This window comes from Lagopus leucura, unplaced genomic scaffold (assembly GCF_019238085.1).
Source record: "Lagopus leucura isolate 7727_CA_CO unplaced genomic scaffold, USGS_WTPT01 Super-Scaffold_100001, whole genome shotgun sequence".
NCBI classification, from domain to species: domain Eukaryota; kingdom Metazoa; phylum Chordata; class Aves; order Galliformes; family Phasianidae; genus Lagopus; species Lagopus leucura.
In genome coordinates this window covers 34,675,236-34,699,864 of record NW_024962262.1, presented here as the reverse complement: position 1 = coordinate 34,699,864, position 24,629 = coordinate 34,675,236, and the positions used below count along the sequence as shown (strand labels likewise).

The 24,629-nt window shown below is 35.5% G+C and overlaps 1 protein-coding gene across 5 annotated transcripts in view; it reads left to right on the top strand.

The window, feature by feature from the left end:
- UGGT2 (UDP-glucose glycoprotein glucosyltransferase 2) overlaps positions 1-24,629 on the top strand; it is a 74,695-nt gene that overhangs the window by 12,552 nt on the left and 37,514 nt on the right. For all 5 annotated transcript variants that reach the window (XM_042867861.1, XM_042867859.1, XM_042867860.1 and 2 more), the window contains exons 5-14: positions 1,654-1,828; positions 4,386-4,482; positions 5,362-5,440; positions 8,655-8,755; positions 10,544-10,643; positions 13,767-13,827; positions 17,958-18,049; positions 19,561-19,711; positions 20,765-20,884; positions 23,719-23,804. In XM_042867861.1, the coding sequence (XP_042723795.1) occupies positions 1,654-1,828; positions 4,386-4,482; positions 5,362-5,440; positions 8,655-8,755; positions 10,544-10,643; positions 13,767-13,827; positions 17,958-18,049; positions 19,561-19,711; positions 20,765-20,884; positions 23,719-23,804 (1,062 nt within the window). The remainder of the gene's footprint in view (positions 1-1,653; positions 1,829-4,385; positions 4,483-5,361; positions 5,441-8,654; positions 8,756-10,543; positions 10,644-13,766; positions 13,828-17,957; positions 18,050-19,560; positions 19,712-20,764; positions 20,885-23,718; positions 23,805-24,629) is intronic.

The window sequence follows — 24,629 nt, the reverse complement described above, 5'->3', positions numbered from 1 at the left end:
GAAATTAATTAGCTCATAGCAGTAAGAAAACCAATTCTTCCATGGCTATTCAGTTTCAAAGAGAAACAGAGAATGGAGGCTTATCTTGGGTTCACTGAATGCTTTAGTTCCGAAATTACAGGTCATTATGGTAGCCTTGTGCTGTGTTATTTCACTCAGTGCTTAAGTTTTTAGTGAAGCTTGGTTGCTGTAACATGAAATGCATTCTTTAAGACTGTCAGTGAGACAACTGTTGGTACTTACTGAGAGCAGGAATCATTCATCTCCTCTGCCTAGGTGATTGGTGAAGGAAGGAGAAGCTCCCTTTATTTAGGTTTTTGGTGCCCTGTGAATGACTGCAGCAGTTGTATTCTCTCTGGGTGTGGGAAGGAAGTTTCAGAAGTCACATCACTATATTTGCTTTCATAGGGACAAATGTGAATCTGTTCTTGAAGACAGCTTACTCATTCAAGAATTGTTTTAAATGTCCTGATGACACCTACTTTGCATTTCTTGTCCTGCAGTGAGCAGGGGAAAGCTTACCTGACACTTCTGCAACATATGGCTGCGTGCTCACAAATTTATTCTCAAGCCAGGCTCCTTCTTTGGTCTCTGCCTTGCAAATGTTGACTCTTATTGCAACACCTACTAAGCTTACATAGGATGTCAAGGCCCTGAGCAGCTTGATACAAATTGACTCCACTTTGAGTGAGGGATTGAAACAGATGACCTCCAAAGATCCCTTCCAATGTAAATTCTCTTGTGATTTTATAAGGAAGATGTTCCTAAGCTTTGCAGCACAGAAACTGTGGCATGTGGAATTCTTCTCAGACCTTACGAGTATGATTTTTGAAGGAGTGTGTAGCTGCAGTACACACATTTATGCAGAATGTGTTGGGTTAGAATTTCTTGGCTTGCCTTGGGGAGATTTGGAGAGAGTTTATTGATCCTTCCAGTGTGACTTTACAAAAGCAACTTTGGAAAAAAAAAAAAGAAGTGCTTATCAATAATTAGCACCTTGAGAATATTACTTAATTGTATTATCTGTTACTTTCCCACTATTTATTCAAAAGACATTTGCAGTCATCTAAGAAAATATTTAACTTATTGCAGGTGCAAAAGCGTAACTTTTCTACAGTCTTGGCATTGAATGAGGAGGGTAGGTGGGCAATTAAAATTAGCAAAATGACTAAATTAAGAAAGCTTGATGATGAGTGATAACCTCACTTAGTTTCCATGTGTGTTAGCAGCTTTCTCAAACTTTGCTGAATTTCCTTCTGCTGTTTTGTTACTCACTGATTGCTCTGCATATCTCTAATAGATCTAATGTCATTTCAATTAAAATGTTCTTGCTGTAAGCAATTATTGCCCCAAATGCCAATGCTGTGCTTTTTATTTTGCTCTCTCTGTTGCAATTTGATAAAATACATTAAAGTACTTATAGTTGATGCTGATTTTTCAGTTTTTGAGACTTTAATTTGAAAAGTGGTGTTTTAAGTTCTTTTGTGAGCAACTGTGATTATTTTGAAATGGTTTTATGTAGCTCGTTCACATCTAGTGTGTGAGTATAAGCTTATCATATAATCGTTTTTCAATTTTGAAGTAGAAAAACTGCCACTGTTTTTATTTCACTTCTGAATACATAATAACACAATTATTTGTTTCTCAAATCAGACCCAGGCCATATCTTTTTAAAGGAGATCATAAATACCCAGCTCTCAAGGAGGATGGCCCAGTTGTTGTTCTTTATGCAGAAATGGGCACAAGAGACTTTGTTAAATTCCACAGCATTTTATCTGAGAGGGCACAAAAGGAGGAAATTGTTTATGTTCTCCGGCATTATGTTGAGGTATGCAATTCAAATTAACATTGATTCAGTAAGCTGTTAACATTCTATCTCTATTTTTCTTGGTTTTTGTTGTTGTTTTTTTTTTATAAACATGCTTTATACGTTTTTTTTGCATAAGCCTAAATTATGTGTACTACACATACAAGTTCTAATTTAGAATCACAGAATCATAGTCACCAAGGTTAGAAAACACCTCTGAGATCACCCAGTCCAAGCATCCACTTATCACCAATGTAGCCCACTAAACCATGTCCCTCAGTACAATATGTATATGTTTCCTGAGCACCTCCAGGGACACTGTCTCCACCACCTCCATTCCAGCCCATTGCAGCGCCTGGCTACTCTTTTGGAGAAGAGATTATTTCCTAACATCCAAACTGAATTCAACTTTTTGAAAGGACAGATAACAGCAGGACAAGGGAAAATGGTTTGAGGGAGAGAAGATATAGGTTGGATGTCAAGGGGGTGGAAGTTCTTTACTATGCGAGTGGTGAGGTGCTGGAACAGGCTGCCCAGAGAGGTTGTGGATGCCCAGTCCTTAGAGGTGTTCAAGGCCAGGTTGGATGGGGCCCTGGGCAGCCTGGTCTAGTATGAAATGGGGAGGTTGGTGGCTCTGCATGTGACAGGCAGGTTGGAGATTCATGATCCTTGAGGTCCTTTCCAACCTGGGCAATTCTGTGTTCTGTGAATCTCCCTTTGCACAACTTGAGGCCATTCGCTCTAATCCTGTTTCTAGTTACGTGGGAGAAGAGACTGACCTCCACTGCACTGCAACCTCTCTTTCAAGTAGTTGCAGTTTGTTGTAGAAATTTTCTAGATGAAATGGTAGACAATACAGCTGTAAAGTTGGGAAAGAAATGATAATATTATCAATCTTTTCCTCTAATCTCTGGTTATATTTCTGGAGTTTGTACACTGTATAAGGATCTTAGGTGAACCTAGGTGCAGAAGGCAGAGCAAATGAGTTACAAGGTTTAGAAAAATGGGAGCTAGAGTAGAAAATCAAGCTGTAAAATGAAATAAATAATTACATATGATTTTATAATTTTATGTGTTCATTATAGTAAAGCAGCATGTCACGAGCCAATGTCATTAGACAGTTTTGACATTTGTGTTCCTCAGTGTCAGTGAGGAATAGTGTCAGTATTTTAAAAACAATGTTTCTGAATGTTTTCCCTATCTTACTCTTAACACAGAAACAAGACAAAACTAATTCCAGTATATGGAACCATATCATCTCCTGGTTTTGATTCTCAGAAAGTCTGTGTAGTTTATATTCCAAGTATGGCTTTTAAATAGTGCAACTAATATAAAAATAGTCTGAAGCACCGAGAGCAATTTTTGCAGGCGAGGCATTTCAGGGAAATGAGATCTGTGGTTTGCAGATTTTTTACAGAATTGTTTGCTCACAGTAATGAAATAGAGAATTTGAGGAAGGCAAACTTAAATTCTAAGATGTGTAGGACTGTAGTTTTTACTGAACTTTTGGCTCTTTTATGTACCTACAATACTCAGTCTCCTTGCTCTTACCTGTCTATGCAAGGTGGTCCCACAAAATGCTTGTTGTCTTTTTCCCTGCACTTTCCCTCTCTATAAAACTGCCCTTCCCTTTTCCTCCTTCCTCACAACTTCCACTTTCTATTTTTTGGTTCCCACTGAGACTGATTCATTTTTCATTAAACGCCAGGAGAGGGAGTGTTGAAGGAAGAGAGATGGTCATTCTGCTGTCTTTTTTTTTTTTATTTGCCAGAACGTCTTTAGAGAATGCAGAGCTCTCTGCATTGGGATTGGCTTAGATGACCTGTAGAGAAAACCCCAGTGCTGCTGGAGTTTTGACTTGTGAGCTGGAGGAGTCTCAACACAAAATGTTTCTTGGAAATCGCAAAATAAAGCTGAAGGGCTTTCATAAAGTTCTTGTTGTGCATTTGCAAATCACCTTTTGGAAAGAGGTTTTTCCTACGTTTTGGGTGAATTAGAACACTTTTTCAGAATTAACTGTCTGTAGTTACCCTGTTGAACATCAGACTTCCCCTCCAAAGTTAGAAAAAGTTAGTTGTTCTTATTGAAAAAACTGGCAACAAGATTTTGGCAGTAACACCTTGGTACAGTTTCTTAACTCTTTTGTTTTGAAGGTATCAGCCTGCTGCAGAAATAGAGGGATTCCTCCTAACATTCAAAAGTCTGGCAAAACTACAGCAATATGTGAACTGTTTAATATATTAATTGTAAGGCATCAGTAATTGTAGAGTGCTACCAGCTCTGCTTGTTTCAATACTTCTAATAATATGTGAAGGGATTACAGCTTTGATAGCCTTTCCGTGCTCTATAGGAGATAAAATGAGTCCTTATTTTCTGTTTCTAATGTTCTCAATGCTGTCAGTGTGCCTGGCATTATTTTTTCTTTATCTACTGTTTTGTGCTTTGAATCATAAATTGAAAGATGAATTTAAGTTACAACTGTCATAACATTTTATAGTATTACATATTGTTAATCTTCTGTGGAGACAGTTTTTTAAGTTATGTTTTTTTGTTCTGTTAAAATAATATCATCAAACAGAAACCACGCTCCAGAAAAATGTATTTATCTGGATATGGTGTAGAACTTGCAATAAAGAGCACAGAATACAAAGCAGTAGATGACACACAGGTTAAAGGTATGTTGTGTTTGGTTTGTTTTTTTTTTTTCTTTCATTTATGGTATCCTATCAGAGATACTATTAAAATATGCTGTCATTTGTAGCTATAAAGTCATTAATCTTTTGAAGGTTATACTTGTTATATTTATTTCTTTTTACACAATGAAAGCTTACACATTAAGAACTAAGGCATTAAAATACATGGAAACATTGTAAACAGCAGTGTTTAGGATACAGTTCATTGCTTAACCTACAATTATTGTTATCTGTTGCTGTACTTCAAAGTGTACCCCACTCTTTTTCCTTTCAATAACTACAAAACTGTTTGATCTTTGATCTCCAACAATTTTGGATCTGTTGGTATCTCTGGTGAGGCGATTTTTTTCCTAAATTAGTTCAGATTTTTCTAATTTCTAAAATAATTTTTCATTCTTCTACCTCTCTTTTGGTAAGACTATGGTTCAATAACCTTTGAGCAGCTTCAGAAGTAGATTAACTTTTTTTTAAAGGAATCAGATTGTTTCTGGCTGTGTCCAATGTTGGAGATTCTTATTTGGCTGATAGGAGTTGTACCTACCAGTCAATCAAACTGAGAAATTACTTTTATGGGAAATGAACTATTTAATCATAGCAGTTTAATTTATATTGAAATTCTAAACATTAGATGAACTAAATTAAAAAAAAAATAAATTGAACATTGGTGTGTTCTGCAAAGTGATTCATTCTGGTGCCAAAAATATGAAGGCAAAGATATAAATCTAATTGAAATTGCATCTGGGAGTGACAGCTTTCTGATTATATGTTTCTGTTAACAGTTTTATAATTAGCAAGAATTATGTATTGGAGTACTTCAGTAACTTTCTTTTTTTGTACTGCATATATGTGCTGTGTGTTCAGTAACAAATGAAACCAGAAAAGAGGAAGATGAGGAGGAGGAAGAAAGTGATGTCCAAGGATTTCTCTTTGGAAAATTAAAGTGAGTTGTCAGAAGTTATAATGGAACTCTTGCATTTGTTTCCAAAATGTGAACACTCCCCCTGCCTCCCCCCTCCCGTCCCTTTCTCTATATATATAGAAGAAGGGAAATCTGTGTGGAAAATGCTTTCGTTCTCTGTGGCTGAAAATTCTGATTAATTCGTTATTGTATTCCTTGTTAGTGTAAAGATGCAATCATTGTTTAGTCTACTAATTTCAATTTATTGCTTTTAGCCTTCTGATTTTCTTCAAATGTGTGCAATAAACTATTTTCAAAGGCAGAAATTCCCTCTGAGAAACAAGACCTTAGATACAGACATGAAAAAATTGGTGTGATTGCAAAGTGAATAGTCATAAATTTCCTGGGCTTAAGGGGTGATATATTTATTTGTTAATTTGTGTTCTGCTCTTGCAGGAACTTCTGTTTCCAAGTTACAGTCTGTTAATCCAATTGATAGAAGAAATTGGATGCTACTCTCCTATTGAGATCTGTGGGCTATTTCTGTTCATTCATTGATTGATTCATTTCATGATTGCAACCATCAAAAGTGCTTCCCTTTTCCTGAAGCAGGATTGTAGGTCTTCTTTAGTGTCATTTTCTCTTATCTTCTAAAGCAAAAAGTGAACTTGTAGATATTCTCACAAAACTTTATGGCTTCCCAGAGTTTTGATCTGCTAAATTCTACCGTTTTTAAGATAAACACATTGAGATAGAAGTGCAAGCTTTCTTATCGCTTCTTCTATCTGTAGAGAGACCTTTTGCAGCAGGTTAAATCAGATACTTATGGCATATTTTTATCTGAGCTTTTTTCTTCTTGGATTGTGGTAGGTTTAGCTATACTTAGACTCTTTGTGTTGCACTGTTGCCAATTTGTGAAGCTGTCAGATGATTACTCAGAAACCAGTGTTTCTAGGATCTCATTTTTTCCATTTTTCATACTGGAGATGAAAGAGATGTGACAAGAATCTTTAGATTGTCCCTCAGTTATAGCCATGCCAAAGCTTATTCTTCTCTTAGCTGTGAAATATTGTCTTTTTAAGATGTTATAACTTCTGCTTATATCCATAACTGCTTGGTTATGCAAAATAACATAATTTATGATAATACATGATAATACATACCCACAGAAGGACAGCTTCTTTTAAGTAGTCTTTACATGTGCCCAATTTTGTGTTTACATTGATCTGTAGTATAAATGATCAACAGAAACAAAGTAGCAAGCGTCAGAATTCAATCTTGATTGTAGCCTGTAGCTAAGTCTAATTACTCAATTGCCTTTAATTCACAGAAGAGCTGGGGGTCTGAAGAAAAAAAAAATTATCAATATAAATTTGCGAGGAAAACAGTTAAAATCGTAATTAGAAAGTTCAAAACTAGTTAAAAGTGCTAATTCATGGAGGAATTTATAGGAGTACAAACCACGTTTGTCATTTCTACTTGTTTCATTTCTGTTATAAGAAAAAAGATGTTTTCTGTCTTTGCTTCCCTTTTCAGTTAAGCCTGCTTTCTTTGAGGAACCTAGATTTCATTTTAATCCAGAACAACAAACTTCATATATGATTTATTTTTTTTTCCTAGAAAGGGTAGCATTCTTTTATAAAAAGCATCCAACAGCTAAAAAAGATTTTGGGGGAAGGAACACAAAATTACTTATGAAACTTCTTCATATATACAGTGAGATGAAATATTATGGAAATCAGTCTTGATGCTTTAAATATATGGTTTTTAGCTAGTTTTTACTTCTTGTTCTATAATCTCATAGAAGAGTCTTAAGAAATCTAAAGGAGATTGTTTGCCATTGGAGAGTCGTATCACAGGCTGAGGTTTTGCTTTCAAAGCTTCATTGCCCAACTGTTCTGGGAAAAGATCATAGAATCATGGAATCACCAAGATTGAAAAAGACCTCCAAGATCATCCAGTCCAGCTGTCCACTTATCACCAGTATTTCCCCTCCAAACCATGTTCCTCAGTACAACATCTAAATGTTTCTTGAACCCCTCCAGGATGGTGGCTCCACCATCGCCCTGGGAAGCCCATTCCAGAACGTCGTTGCTCTTTCGATGAAATTTTTCCTAGCGTCCCACTTGAATCTCTCCTGGTGCAACTTGAGGCCATTCCCTCTAGTCCTGTGTTACATAGGAAAAGAGGCCAATACCCACCTTGTCACAACCTCCCTTCAGGTAATTGCAGAGAGCAATGAGGTCTCCCCTCAGCCTCCTTTTCTCCAGACTGAACAATCCCAGTTCCTTCAGCTGCTTCTCATAAGACTTGTGCTCCCAACTCCTCACAGCTTTGCTGCCCTTCTCTGGACACGCTCCAGGACCTCAATGTCTTTCCTGTAGTGAGGGGCCCAAAACTGAACACAGTACTTGAGGTGTGGCCTCACCAGTGCTGAGTACAGGAGGATGATCACCTCCCTGCTCCTGCTGGCAACACTATTTCAGGATGCTGCTGACCTTCTTGGCCTGCTGGGCAAATTGCTGGCTCATGTTTAGACGAGTGTTGATCAATACCCCCAGTCCATTTCTTCCGCACATTCTTCCAGCCACTCTGCCCCAAGCCTGTAGTGTTGCCTGGGGTTGTGGCCAAAGTGCAGGACCCGGCACTTAGTCTTGTGGAACTTCATCCCATTGGTCTCAGCCCAGCTATCCAGCCTCTCCAGATCTCTGTGTAGGGCCTTCTTACTGCCAGGCAGATCGACACTTCTTCCCAACTTGGTGTCATCTGCAAACTTACTGAGGGTGCACTCAATGCCCTCATCCAGGTCATCAGTTATGTTACTGAAGAGGAAAGACCCCGATACCAACCCCTGTGGATCACCACTCGTGACCTGTCACCAGCTGGATGTATCTGCATTCACCAGATAGCCAAGTTTTTGGGCAGCTGTGCTTGTCTTCAAGTCTAACTAGTGCCTTGTGTGCTCAGTAGCTTGATTTTGGCAGTGATGTTAATTTATTAAAGATTCTCCTGCCTGGCATTCTCATTCCCTACTGCCACTAGTTTGCTTATGTGTTTCATGGGTAATACAACAAGCTGTGTGTTACTGCACAATTCTGGTTGATTATACAGTTAATATACCATTAGGTATGTTTTGTGCTGTGGTAAACTAACTGTACAGTTTAGTTTATAACAACTTTCAGTTTCATGCAGTAGAGAAATCAGACATTGATGGATATCATTAATTTTATCTTCATTTTAAAACATTTTGGTATAGACAATTGCATCCTGACCTGAAAAATAATCTGAAAGAGTTTAAAAAACATCTAATTGAAACTACAAACAGCATGGAACCACTAAAGGTTTGGGAATTACAAGGTATGTAGAATAGTTTTCTGTATTATCACAATGTATTTTCCTTTATTATGTTGATGTACCAGTATTCTAATACTTTTTTTTTTAATTAAATAAGCATATAGTTTCATTAAAAACAGTACTATATCAGGTATTTTAAAAGAACATGTTACTTCTTATGCTAGCATTATGTGGTAGAAATTGGAGGAACGTTGAATTCATTTTATGTGATGGAGGACCAATATTAGATTTACTGATTTTAAACACAGAAATGAAATTGCAGTTTTCTGATGGACATGTTATCTCAAATGTTAAAGTTAGTTTCTGCTCTGATCTCTTTAGTGTCTACCTTTAAAAGCGAGTATAAGGTTTCTGTTTAGTGGTTGCCTTTTCTGTGGTGATGCTGTATAAACAGAAATGGAATTGGTGCTGCACTCCGGACAGCCAGCTCATACAGGTGTTGAAATTATTCAAGCTGGGAAGCTGTTTGTTCAGTGCCAGAAAAGTTGGTGCTGACTTGTGAAGAGTACATTCGAGACCTTTTTAGTTGAGGTCTTCAGCTCTTTCTTTGTATGGTACACTGATACTTGTCATCCTGACGTGATTGTTTTCTCTAGTTCATTCTCAGTAGCTAATGATACTAGCTGTGTTAGTGGCTCAGCTACTTTCTGGTTTTCTTGATTTAGCTTCCAAGTAAGAATTTAACCAAATTTAACCAAAACTCCAGCTGTCAGGCAAACACTAAACACTATTCAAGAATCCAGTTTAAGAGCCTTATGTTTTAGATAAGTAATTAGATTTGCTATTCATAATGAAAAACGATGCACAGAGTATCGATGTGATATTCCCTTTAATAACTCATTCTTTTATCTGTGTGAGCACCTTCTTGATTTCTAGTGCTTCATTAGCTTTCAAAGCATACTTTGAGATCTAATTTAAGCTCTGACTCATCTTTTTCCCCAAGATGCCCTACACTGCTCTCTCATCTGTGTTGAGTGCCAAAACAGGGAGGTCTTTAAATACATGTCTCTGACAAGAGAAAACCAAGAAAGTACAAAGACATACCTGCTTTCCTCAAAGGGATTTGAATATTTGTGCTCTAAGCTGTTCAGCATTAGATGGAAAAGATTAGTAATTTTAAAAGATTATGCAAGGCTTTTAAGTACACATCCCCAGTGCACAGCAGATGAGGCATTATTACCTGTAGTAGCAATAACAACTCGGTATTGCTTCACTTGGTCACAGCTCATGTGGTTGTTGAAAGAGATCTGAAATGTTGGTTATGAAAACAGTGATCTCATTATTAAAAGTATTGCTATAAAGTTAAGAAATTTCTAGTGAACTATCCACCTCTCAAACTCACCTTCTCATTCCACTCGGGTGCACCTTATATCAGGCTAACTCAGAATACAGTCAGAATCAGTACTGACTTCTTAGATTTATTCTATCAGTTCTCTGAAAAACCTGTGAAGTCCCGGAGCTATAAAGACCTTTTTCTGCAGTGCAGTGGGTTGATCCACATCTACGTTTGAACATGATGTATTTATAATACTGATGTAATGCCATGTATTATCTTATTTCAGTATGTTTTTGTAAAACCTGGAAATTGCATTTATATTTTGCACAAGATGTCCAAACAGAAGTTGTTTGGGAAGCCCTGATTTTGGTGCTTTCAGCTTCTTAAATGCCTGTCTTTTCAACCTCTATAATCTTGTAAAATGTCTAATTGAAACATTAGAAAAAAATAAAGTGTATATGGAAAGGTTTTCTGATTGTAGGCAATATTGATATTACCAGTGTTTTTTTTCCCAGATCTTAGCTTTCAAGCAGCTGCTCGAATTATGTCTACCCCTGCTTATGATGCCTTAAAGGTGATGAAAGACATAGCTCAGAACTTCCCAATAAGAGCCAGGTATGATACTTCAACTTGTTTTTCAAATTTTGTTTTTATGTTTGTTTTTGAATTTAATAACTGCAATTCCGATTTATACCCAAATTCTGCAGTCAGGTATTCATGTTTTACAGCTTGCTAGATGCATTCCAGACAGTTTCATTGAGTAGATAATAATTCCTCGGAGAGTTCATGATTGGTCTCTTAAATGTTTTCCTTCTCTTGCATGAGGTATCCTATAGGCATCCTAATCCTTCATGCACTTGTGGTTGAAGGCCTAGTCCTGGCTTTTACTGGAATTACATTTTCACAGATGCAAAGTTCTGTTGAATTAATAGCAGACCTACTTGCACTAAGAGTAGACAAAATTCTGTTACTTTCATAAGGAGATCGACCCACGCTTAGTTCTAAGTACAATATTGTTTATTAGATATGATCCTGGCTTCTGTATGTTAGAGTTTTTACAGGGAAGGATCTGTCTTCAATTACAGGTTAGTTAACAAAAGATCAAGGTAAATAGATTAATAACAATTTCCTTTGTGCTAATATCAAGGATTGCTTTCCTGCAAGACAATTGTACTGCAAATGAGAAATGTTTTTCTCTGCATCTAATAAGTTCTTCACGTAATTTATCAGCACTATTTGCTTGAAGTACTGAATTAAAGATGATGCTAAATACGGTCTTTAACTCAGTGTGCTTTCACATTTTATAACTTTTGTTTAACTATCATGTAATGTTTCAACGTCATCTCTGATTTTCTGCTAGCAAAAATCTGCACTGTAATGGAAGTAAAATAAGGTTTAAAATTCCTGAAACATAATTATTACAAAATGGTAAGGTACGAGTTTACACATGGATTAGCAACTAGGAAATGCAGCTTTTCATTACAAAGGAGTAGAAATGTACATGATGTTGAACTGCAAGGTCAGTTCTATTCTGTAAAGTACTGGAGAGAAGACAGCATGAAATAGTCTAGGTGGCATTCAGGTCACTGATTTCAAAAGCCATTAACTGTTATATCCCACTCCAACTCCCACTGTCTGTTTGTGGCACTGCAGAACAATTTACCTACTCTTGAACCATTTTATTTTGATTTTTCTGGGGAAAAATATAAGACTTTAAATCTACTAAAAGGGAAGTTCAATTCTCGCCCTGTATAATTTACTGTTATCTTGAACGTGAAAGGTTACAAATATTTAAATAATTTAAAAAATTAGTAGGTCTCCATTGACAACAATCATAAATCAGAGGGGTACTGTCTAAAAAGAGTGTCCAAAATTGTTTTACATTCCACATAGTTTAGACATGAAATTGCCTGTTCTTTCATTATGCAAATTTTGGTTTGAAAATGGTGTATAAAAATTTTAGAACTATAGTTATGAAAATAGAAGTTCAATATTATATGTTCCTTAAAAATTGAAGGATTCTCTAGGCCATAAAAATTAATATGCCGTCCCTTGAAAGTTTCTTCCACTTTCTATTTTATAACCTGCATTTCTGTGTCAGCTGAAATAGATTTTACAAAATATCAGTCTATATTGAATAGTCTAACAAATGATACATTTCATGTTGATGTTTTAATAAGATTTTATAAGATAATTTACAGCTTTGATTTGTTATTTATGTTTCAAAAATATCTGTTATTTAAGAATACAGTAACAGGAATTAAAATACTCTTAGGTTTCTTCCTATAATCATAAGCAATAATCATACACAACAGTCGTTAAGCTCACCCTCCACTGACTGCTGAGGGTGTTTTGACTGTTGTTTAGCACTGTCTTTGACATCACAGTTTGAGTTACACCTTTCCTATTTTGGCCAATTTTAAGCCAACTACGGGCTTGTATAAATACAGTTCCTTCTTGACCACCTACTGCCATTTCATCTCACGTTCCAGAAGGGATTCGTGGTAACAAAAAGAACCTACCAGACTATTTACAGGGGATCAGGGGAAAAAGGAACTTACATAGAGAAGGCTAAGCTGTGATGAATTCTGCAAACAAAATGTGGAAATCACATTGTTTGCTCGTAACAAGGTCTCCTTGATCGCTTGAATTTTTATTTGAAGTAAACTGATCCTAAGTATTATTCCTGACATAGAGTAGAGAGAATTTATTAATAAGATTTATTAAACCTTTTTTTTTTTTGGAGAGAGTGGAAGTGAGAGTTTCTATATATATAACTGTTATACTGTACATATATAACTGTATATAAATAACTGTTTTGCTACTGTGAGTATTGAAGTTGACTTAGTTCTTAATTCTGTTTGGTTAATCTTCAGATTTAGAATGACTTCAGTTTTTCTTTAAGCCCCATCCAGATTTCCTAAACCATACACAGTTACGTACATTTTTTTTGTGTTTGGGGAGAAAATATGTAGACAGTAATTATGTTAGCACTTATTAGGATAATCACATTTAGATTAATATGGCTTGGGACTTCTTGTAATCTGATTAGATTAATTTTCCTCTGGGTGTACTTCACCTTAGCCTGATAGTGATAAACTCAGACCTCGTGGCAGGTGAAGGAAAAACAGTCTTGAAAGGTAAATAAGATAAAAAAGAAGATTATCTCTTAGAAGTAGAACGGCTAAGAAAAGTAAATTTTCAACTGCTTGTGAATACTCAACATGTTCTTAATCAGTAAATCTCTTTTCTAATCTCTCAGCCAATTTTAAAGAAGTCATTCTTTGCGTATGTTTTTGCAAAAGAAAGGGCAAAGCATCAGATTGTGTCCTTGGCCACCTGTGCTCTAACGCTGAGTAGCAATGAGTTACTAACATAACTTAAAATATACAAATATGAGATTTGTTTAGGTAATATTTTAGATGATCATATGACTTACTTTTTTATAGTATGCATACTATTTTTCAGATAGGTAAGAGGAAAGACTGAGTGTTGTGTAAAAAAAGGTAATAATACTACTTCAACAACACAGCATAACTTTGAAACTTACATTAACTAGAGTAGCACAGGAGAAGATATTTGTTTTAAAAATAAAACATAAGACTATGCATTGAGACATTTTGTCTCAATTATAGCATTTTTCAATTCACTACATTAAATATGATATTAAAATAATTTTGCATTAATTTAATTTTAAAATGAAAACATTTGAGTGTGGCTGGTATTTTATTTTTACAGATCATTGACCAGAGTGCCTGTCGACAAGCAAATGAGAAATGAAATAGAAGAAAATCAGAAGGTTTGCTTTTATTTCTTCCAGTACCCATTTGAGTTACTGTCGTATTGCTGCGTTTGGACATCTGTATGAGTGCAGCAACTTTCACATGGTTTCTTTCAGAGCAGAAGTGTTATCATCATGTACTGCATAAATAATATTGAAATTCTCAATTCATTATTTTTATTTTCTGCTGTTTGTGGCACTTCTGCCTTTCACCCTTTTTGCTTTGCAGAATTAGGCAAGGACAGACAGTTTTTTATGGAGCACTGTGTTCAGTCCTTCACTGTATGCTATTATAGCTGTTAATCTTCTCTATTACTTGGTGTTGAATCTAGGTCTGCTGTTCATCTCACAGGGTGTGTCAGTTTGGAGCTTTCCACATTCCTGGAGTCACCTACACAACTCTTCTGCAGGCTATATTGAACATCATCTGTGATAAATGGTGGATTTATTTTCATCCTTGCTGCACTGCATCTTTTGTTCGTTGTATCACACAGAGAATCATCTGTGTGTTTTGGCTGATCTCAGGTCAATGCTAAGGTGCCTCTTTGCTTTTTCTGTCTCAGTATGGAGTTTGGATTTGTTGTTTCAAATTCAGTATTAAACAACAGCCGCCAAGCTTTTAGATTTGGTCACATGAAATGATAAATGATCATTCTTTTGTTTTTAACAAATCGTGTAAAGACCTGGTTGTTTTTGTATCACTTGGTCATGTAAATGTCATCCTTGACTGGATGGCATATCCATGTACTTAATCTTTCTTTAATATTTATTACCCAGTTTTTAGTTGACATTGCTATTGACTTGACAACCATTGTTAAGCAATGTGTACTCAAGAAGCAGACATTTCTTCAAGTGGCTGTTTGCTGTCAAAGAGGGAGAGTGATGAACAAACCCTGTAACTAGTTTTGGAAAATCTGATTTCTTGTTGTGTGCCAATTAAGTTCTGAGTAGGCAACATCCAGCTGATTTTCAGTCTGTAACTTTTGTTGGTCAGAACGTTTTTGTATGAATGTTAAGACTGACCAGCCAGTGCAGTGATGGAGTTTATTTCTTACTTAAGGCACTCTGCAACTTTTGTAACTTCCTCTTTTGCCATTTTTTCACCATCTTGTGCCCTTCACCCTTCTTGTGCCCAAGGTGCTGTATTGATTCTTGGGTAGATGATGCATTTCGGTGTTTTCTCTGAGATCTTTGGGTGAGCTTTGCATTATGGAGACTTCTTTCTTCTTCCTCTAGTGAAAAGTTTTATAGTTTTTGCTCATAGAAGCAGCGCAGTATCTGCACCCCTCTCCATGGCTTTCATTCTGAAAATGTGTTTTTCTGAGACATCTGAGACGTGTTTTTCTGTATCTCCTTGTTGTAAAGGGCATAGTCAAGATAAAGCAAAACGTAGCCCTGTCGTAGTTTCTTCAGAGTATATGAATGTTAAGATCAGGTCCTTCCATACCACTTGATGAAGTCTTTACAGTGTATTGCTTCAAGTACAGTTCTGTAAACACAAAAACAAAAAACAATTTCTTAAGCAAGATCTACTTCTCTACCCCAAAAATGCAGAAAAATTAAACATGTATCAGGAATTAAAATGAATATTACTATTAAATATGAGGACTAGGCAAGTAAATAAGATTTGATTTGGAAAGGGGATAACTAAACTTAGACACATCTATATCAGTATCTAAACTCATAACAGTGGAGGTGTAGTCAGTGGACATGAAAAACAATTCAGCTACTCAGTGGTTGTTTTGTGGGTGTGACTGAGTTGCTTATACTTGGATTTCTGATGTCATTTGAGATGCCACAGGGCATCTGAGATAGCCACACAAGTCTGGTGATCATGATATGGGGACATCCTTTCTCCATGACTTGTACTTTCCAAACTTCATCTTGAAACCTTGCAGCATCTCAAATGACATTGGAAATCTTTGTGGTTGATTATGTGAATCACTTTTATGATTCCATAGACTGTATTGAATACATTAACTATAACAGGATCTTAGGTACTTAAGTTTATGTTTCATATTACATCCTACTTGAGACAACAGGTCTTTACACAGCTAAAAACTAAAATATGTTGAATAAAAGTAGGGAAACTTCCTGAACACTGCACAATAAATTGACATGTGCATTCTTGAACTGTAGTACATCCATCTAGCAGCAGGAGAGATATGATCTCATGCTGTGAGTAACTGAATGATTCCCTCTCAAGATAATGAAAGTTGAATAGTAAATGTAATGGGAGAAAATAAAGGTATTAAAAGTTGAAAGGCATGTGATGACTTAGATGTAATTAGTTGATAACTAACTAAAAAATAGACAAAGAACTCATATATAAATAAAGAAGGTCCAGTTAAACAAAACTTCCAGTGCAATAATTTGCTGACAGTTTAGCAAGAAAATAGTATATGGATGTTATGGGCATTAAATTCTAGTCCTGGATGCCTAAATGCTCCTTCTGTCATTGTTTGTTAAGGCAGATGGATGAACTGAACGATCAAATGCCTAGCATCAAAATTATGTAATATGTCTCAGCTCTGATTCAGCTCAGTTCTCCTGCAGTGATAATGAAGGAAACCCTTCAGAGTCCCATTTCAGTATCTAGTGACTGATACTTCTTTGTTCTTACATTTTGCTAAGTTAATGTTTGTATGCCCTAAATCAGCCAGTTGCAGTTTTATTGATATCTTATTAATCATAGAATCATCAAGGTGATGGGAATCATCAAGGAAAGACCTCCACAATCATTTAGTCCAACTGTCCACCTACCACCAACATTTCCACACTAAAACATATTTCTTAGTACAACATCTAAACATTTCTTGAATGCATCAACCTTCTCCCTGGGAAGCCCATTCCAGTGCCTAACCACTCTTTTGAAGAAGAAATGTTTCCAGATGTCCAACCTGAACCTCTCTTGGTCCAGTTTGAGGCCATTCTCTCTTATCCTATTTCTGTTACCCGGGAGAAGAGGCCAATCCCCACCTCACCACAACCTCCCTTCAGCTGTAGAGAGCTTCCTCTTCTCCAGACTAAACAATCCCAGTTCCCTCAGCAGCTCCTCATAAGGCTTGTGCTTCAGATGTCTCACCCTGACTGGAATCCTCCTTATGTTTGCTGTCTGTTCCTTGAATCAAGTGACATTAATGGGAAATTTTCTGTAGTTACAGGACTTTGTGGCACAACTCTGGTATTGAAACCATGGTCAGAATTAGATTTGCTAACTACAGATGCAATCTTATAAGTGGAATAATATACAGTACAAGCTGCTTGGTCTAAGTGTGCTTTTCTTGAAAGTGTATTTTTTGTTGTTTTATGCAATAAGTGAAAGCTAAATGGGGGGAAAAAGAAGGGGTTTTTTTTCCCACTTCCTAGTTCTCTTCTGGGAATTAAGACAGATGTGGAAATCTGACAGTTCCTCATGATGTAAGCTTAAGTAAACTGCTGTTGTTGCTCCTGTTATCTTGCTATGGCCACTGTTGTTAGTTTGAACAGCATGGTGCCTCACTGCTTTCTGGGAAAAAAAAAATTATAAGGCAGTCTGTACTAAAAACTTCCTTCTTCACTCCTTTATTAAAATATTATGGAGTTTTTTCTTCTTTGGAAAGCAAGGATATGCTTCTGCTCCTTGTCTGGTTTTTTTCAAGGTACCTTTGATAAATGAGATTGTTTGCTTCTAGTCTATCTTTACTGTATTCCCCCAAGTTGCTACTGCACATTTTTTGAATGCTGGAAGATATTGAGAAAGCTGGTTTCTAGTAGAGGACTGAAGGCCACATATAGGGTCTCCATTTGGAAGTTAATGGATTTTAGGAAGAGTGTTCTTGGGGTAATTTTTCAAAAAAATATGAGTCGTATTTTTATATATGTGTGTATTTTCACTTTTGGTCAGTAGACACTGAGAATGTGTACAAGTAGGAGCGATGTAGGTTGTTTTTTGGGGCATATTCACTTATATTTCCTGAAGGTCTGGAAGCGTAGAAGTATGCTTTCAGTATTTTTACTAATAACACTCAGATAAAAGAAGTTACCATGCTGAAGAGATTTGATGTGTCTGTTCTGTAGGATTACTTATAGTTTTGTACAATACGCCTGTGTCTGTGTGTTAGTGTTTACGTATACCTAAATAATTAGCCATGCTTTTCATTTCTAAGCACCTTCATGAAACACTTGGAATCCAACCTGGTGAAGCACGTTTATTTCTAAATGGCCTTCATATTGACCTGGATTTTCATGATCCATTTAGGTAAGACAATATGTTTGTCTTGAAAATTACAGAATTACAAAGAATATTGGAGTTGTGCTCATGGTGACAATGTGTTGCTCTCTGGGAGCCAGGGAATATTCCAAAAGAGAGTTTTGCTTTGAGTACCAACATTGTGGAAGAAATTGAAAAAAGTATTTTTTCTAGGAATGTGTGTTCTGTAACTTAAGTATAATTTCATGTCTTCCCACTTAAAATTAATTGGAAATGGAAGGGATTCAACATGTATGCATACAAAGATGGGAAGAATGCTTCTGAAAAAATAAATAAAGTGCTGTCTCATCTTCATTTTATAAGAGTCAGGGGAAAAAAAAAATAAGTATTACATTCAGCTGGATTATTTCAGGCATGTCAGTGAGTCTGTGTCTGGTAATTTTTTTCCAATGAATTCTGTTGTTATGATCTGGCTTAAAGAATGTTTTTGCAGTTTGTGTAATTACAGTATAATTATATTTCCTATGATTTGCCTCTCAAAATTTGTGGACATTTTCCATTCTTTATGTTGTCAACAGCAGGACGGACATGAGTACTTCAAAATCATCATTGTTGGTTGTTACTGTCCATAAATTTTCTGATAGTAAGACAGAAGGGTTTGTTTTTTTTTTCCCTATCCTGTGATTTGGCAACCTGCAATTCTTATTTTTTATTTTCTCACCCACAGTGCATTCTCCGTCATGGAGATACATAGACTTTATTGATTCTAGCATTTGTATTTGTTTTGTTTTGTTTTGTTTTTTTAACTTACCTTTTTTTCTCAGCCAGAGTGTTGAGTAGAGACAGTTGCATCTTCTTTTTATTAATAATGATGCAAATAATAGTAGGCATATTAAAATGATAATTCTAAGTCCAATTTCAATTAATTTAGAAGAAACTTCTCAGAATAGGGAAAACTCCGAATGAAATGGAAATGAAGACACGTAAAATCTGTGTTCTAACAAGCAAGTATTTCAGGCTTGTTTCCTGTTGCTATATTGAATTTTCAAATTGCAGCAAGTATTACAGAGTCCTCTGGGGGCTTTCTTCACATCACCTTGGCTATGTGTTTCCTCCCCACCATTTCCATAGCCCTGCCTTGATGCAGACATAGGGCTTGCCTTTGTCTCCATTGATTGCTGCCTATCTCCAGGTCTGCAAAGCTGCTGCTTAGAGTATCCACTCTTGGGTTTCTGCCTCAACCAGGACAGTGCAACAAGCAGCCTTCCAGTTTGCTGTCCTGCCACTTCTTCTTAAAGATAGAGGAAATTCCTTTGTGTAAAATAAATGTGAATAAACAGGAGTTATATGATCTGTTATAATTCTGTTTTGAAATATGTTGATACATATGTGCAGTGGTAGGAATAAACTTTGGGTTTGACAGTGACAGCAGGAGAACATAAGAATTATTTTTAATGCTAAAAATAAGCCTTGGATTAAGAGTCTGTGAAATATTTTTCCTTCTTATGCTTTGAAAAGAATTCTATATAGTCATTATGCATTTTGTTTTCCTGAAAAAGTATTTTAGAGACACTTAAAGTGGAAGGGAAAGTAATGCATGGCCTTCATGAACTTGGAATCCAGGAGGAAATCCTGAGTAAATTTATGAGATTGCATATTCATCCAGCAGATAACAGCTATGCACTAGACATTCGTCACTCTTCAATAATAGTGAGTATTTAAAGAATTATTTATTTAAATACTATATATTTATTAACCCTATCTAAGAAAAGTCCTGGGTTTTTGGGTTTTGTTTTGAAATACTGCGCATAAAAACATATTTTTGAGGGTGGAATCTCTTCAGCGTATTTTAGGGTTAACTTTCTCTTGTGTATGCCTCAGTAAAATTGGAATGTGTAGGATGTTTAGAAGAAATGAAGAGTGGATTGAAGAGTAGTTGCACATCGTAGTAGAATTTGACTTTGAAGCAACTGATCTCGCTGTGTAACATCTTTGTGTTATGGAAGGCTGCAAAGTGTACCTTACAAATACGATAAGTGAATTGTGGAGAACGTAGAGGTGCTCACAGTTGTCCAATGTCCAACTTTTCAGTTTATCTTTGGTCCTAGTTTTCAAAACAAAGATTATGTGCAAATGGAAAGGCATCAAAATTTTCAACTGAAAGAAGCCTGTATCTTTCTTTTGTTTGCCAGTTTTAGATAGTTTGCACATAAAACGGTATAAGAGCAGTACACAGTTAATAATAATAATGTGAAAATGAAAGGGAAAGGTGGAACTGTATTTTTAGAGACACATAAATATAGACTGAAATTGACAATATATTAATTACTCAGTTATTCTGATATATAGTAAGTGCTACAGCAGGTGACAGATAAACATTGCATGTTTTCCAGTATGGTTATATTCTGTTACACACATACCTGCCTGATTAGCTGTTAAGACCTTAGTGTTGCAAAAGTACTTTTCACACTTGAAATAATGTTTTTATTTGCATCTTGGTACAGAACACGAGGGATCTTTTTTCCTCTTCCTTACATAATTAGTTTTATAACATACTGTGAACTGAAAAAAAAAATGAAGTGTTATTGAAAGTAAAGGATCTATTAATTTTACAATCTATTTTCTGTTGCTAATTAAGAAAAGAGGGTAAGTGATTTTACTTTTTCCGGATTTTCTGTGTATTTCAGTACAGCTTTATTTGTACATCCATATTTTATCCATTAGGTAATGTGTGTTTTTAAATGGTTGGCTTTTTTGTTTTAGTGGATTAACAACATAGAAAAGGACCGCAGCTACGTTACATGGCCTGCAAGCTATCAGGAACTGCTAAAACCCACATTTCCTGGAGTTATACCACAGATCAGACGCAATTTATATAATTTGGTAAGTTTGGAGAAGTTGATTTTTTGCACAGTATGTATGTATTGCTGTATGCACAGACAGTTTATTGAAAAACTCACATAGTTTGTGAGCCTGCTGCTTGTGTTGTCAGTCTTATGTGATTATTAACATGATTTCTAGAAGTGTTATTTCTTTTATCTACTGAGCATAGCAGATTTTTGGTGATTTATTTATATGAAATCATCTCAGAATTATAATTAATATTAAATATTGCATTCTGCAAAAAGAGTTTCTTGGTAACCTAGACTTCTTTTCTAGTCATGATGTAAGTATGTGTATGTTGGTACATTTTGTGTACATTTGGCCATGGATAATAGACAACGGATATTAATGATCAAAGACAGAAGAAATATACAGTACTGCATCTTCAAATTAAATTCTTCAAAGTAGGTAAGAGTAAAGGGTCATAAGTGAAGACTCTAAAACTGGAGTTCAAGAACCTTACTTAAAGTAAGCTTACTATAAGAGCTGTGTATTACTTGTCAAAGAAGAATCGAATTGAGTTGGAAGGACCCTTAAAGGTCATCCAGTCCAGCTCCCCTGCGAAGAACTGGGACACCTACAGCTAAATCAGGGTGCTCAGAGCAACAAGAAATTATTTTTAAATCTGTCTGATTTCCCACAACAGTTAACTTGTGAATGTCCAACTGAGATTAGTTAATTGAGAAATTTCTTATTATAGATGCTACCATAGAAAGCAATATTTTAATTCCCTATTTATTTTTTAGTTTAGAGGCATTGCAAGCAAGCTGTTAATCTGTTTATGCTATGCAACTGACCTCATTATAAATTAACCTCTTAGTTTACTGAAATCATAGAACATAGAATCATAGAATCGCTCAGGTTGGAAAAGACCTTAAAGACCATTGAGTCCAACCATGACCTAACCATACTACCCCAACTCTAACAACCCTCTGCTACATCATGTCCCTGAGCACCACATCCAAATGGTTTTTAAACACATCCAAGGATGGTGACTCAACCATAGACCAACAGTCTATTCCAGTCCTTAACAACCCTTTCAGTAAAGAAGTGTTTCCTGATACCCAACATAAACTTACCGTGGGGAAACATAAGGCCATTTCCCCTCATCCTGTCACCAGTGAGAAGAGACTATCCTTCATAGAGTCACCATTGTGATTAGTAAGTAAACAGCACTATGAAGAGACAAAAGGTGAAGATGGAAATTATGTACCAGCAGGCCACCAACTTCTAGAGGAAAGCGTCATTTTAAAACTGTTTTAGAAAGTGTTGCCAGTTTCCTGGAAGACTCACCTCTGGTTTAGGTTTCCTTCTCAAGCAATTAGGTTGCCTTTATATATCGTTGAAGAGTTACACGTGGAAATGCAAAATAATGAAAGATCTGCCTGGATACATAGTTTAAGAGGTGGAAAGAATACATGGGATCAGCACTGAAGGATGCAGGAAGGGAGTTATTCAAGCCCTGCAAGGAAAAAAATGTTGTGAATTTCTTCCGAATTGTTGGATAAAATAATTAACACTCTTCAACCTCTCTGCCAAGGAAATTACATAAATGATAATCAAAATGCAGTATTTTTGCAGTTTGACAGAGAAATGCAAACTTTTTTAATTTTTTTTTAGTAAAGAGGAAAATAAATCATGAGCTACTTCCACATAATGAATAAAGCATCAATGACGGTTTGTTTTTTTTTTTTTAATTATTACTAGTGTATAATTAGTGCTTACCTAACAAAAAGTGCTTACGATTATTTTCTTTAAAATCACACAAAATTAATATTGTTTTGGGGGGTAGGGGTAGCTCTGCTGATTCCTTCTGCTGTATTGTAATTCTTGGACCTTCGTGACAACACATTTTTTTTCCAAAGGACATTTGCTGAATGCACTGCAAAGAATAGTTTCTACTCAATGATTGAACCAAATATCAATATTCCATTTTTTTCCTCCCCATAAAATTGTTTTCTTCCTTTTACACTCTGCAATATCTGACTTGGGCATTGTTTTGTCAGGAGCTTTTCCTTAGTACATATAGATAATTCCCAATTATCAATTTATTTTCTGCATAGAACATTATTGACTAAAGATGGTGCTTAATTGTCCATGTTACAGAAAGATTAGGTTCAAAGGCATACTAATTATAGAGGTCTGTAGCCTATTTTTTCCTCTATGTATAATTATGTATGACTTAGTAAGTTAAGGAAGCAGCTATTGCAGATTTAAATTAAAATAATTACAAAAGGAATTTGTGTGAAGCTCAGTGTATTAAAAGAAAATGAAAATGCAAACAACATGATTAAAAAATGCATATTTGTAATGAAGCACAAATTGTGTATAATATATACTGCATAAGTATTTAGTGTACCAATGTGATGATTAAATCTGCATAAGTATAATCTATCCATGCAGACAAATACCAGATTTAGATTCGATGTATGCTTAAAAGAGTATTTTATACCTCAAGCTTCAACAAGTGAAACAGTGAATACAAGCCTATGTGAGACAGGAGAGAAGAATTTCTTCCAGTTCTCCTTTTTTCAGTTAAAGTCTTATGTCAACATATTCTGTTTACTTGTTTTAGTTTGGTTTTCACGACAGAAGAGAGTTAGATGCAAATACTAATGGAAAAATTAGCATTACATTATTTTAAGTATAATTAAAAAAATAAAACGGTGACTCAGTATTTCCTGCAAATTCATTAATTCTGAAGTTTTCTTCTTTTTTACTATTAATGGTTTCTTACAATTAGTGTTATAGGAAATTGAAAATAGTTGGAGTGCATAGCGCTGAAATTAGCATGAAGAAAAAACATTGGTCTGTAATATCTTTTCTCTTACTAGGTACTTTTTGTTGATCCTGTCCAAGAAGATACAGACGATTATATGAAACTGGTGGAATTATTCTATCATCACAATGTACCACTTCGGTAAGGAAAACCTGAAAGTATTGAAGGAAAGTCTTGAAAGGAAGCTGCTTTCCTTTTTGCATCTTCTATTCTGTAGGCAAAGGTGTGAATTCCAATGAAGTCCAATGCCACAACATTCTAATAAGCCATTATCTGTATGCTACTCTCGTTAAGCCTGTGAAGTGTTAAAAATTCTGAAGCTAATGAGCTGAAAGAGATTATATACCTGACTGTGTGAAAGATGTACTGCAAACACCTGATAAAAAGTTATATTCTCAAATACTCCTGCTGGATGCCCATGTGAAGTTGCATGCTAAGCAAAATGAATATCCTGTAAGAAGGCAGATAATTGGTAAAAACACAATTTGAGATTTTTTGTTTGTTTCAGTTCTTTGAATTGTGTTTACTGTATGTAATTTTGTTGTTTTAAAAATATCTAAAGAACAAACTGAGATTGACCTCAGAAGAAATTGGTCGTCCAAAAAAAAGTCTGAACAAGGAATCGCCCAAGAGGAGGAGATGCTTTCCAGCTGTTCCTTTGCCTACTTTATGACAAAATGAATTGTTCTTTGAAGCATCTGTTTTCTCAGGTTGTGAGAGGGTGCCCAAACGAGATCCAGAGTTCAGCAAGATGAAGTCCATGTTCAATATTAAAAATCTTCCAATGAAATAGCTTTTGTTTCCCCAGTAAATTACAGGATCTAAAATTTTAAGTTGCCTTTAAACTTTTACTAGTTCTGATCTTTTTCTTTTTTCTTTTTTTTTTTCTTTTTTTTTTTTTTTTTTTTTTTTTTGCATTTTTTATCATTATTTGGTGACAAAAAAAAAAAAAAAAGTAACAGAAAG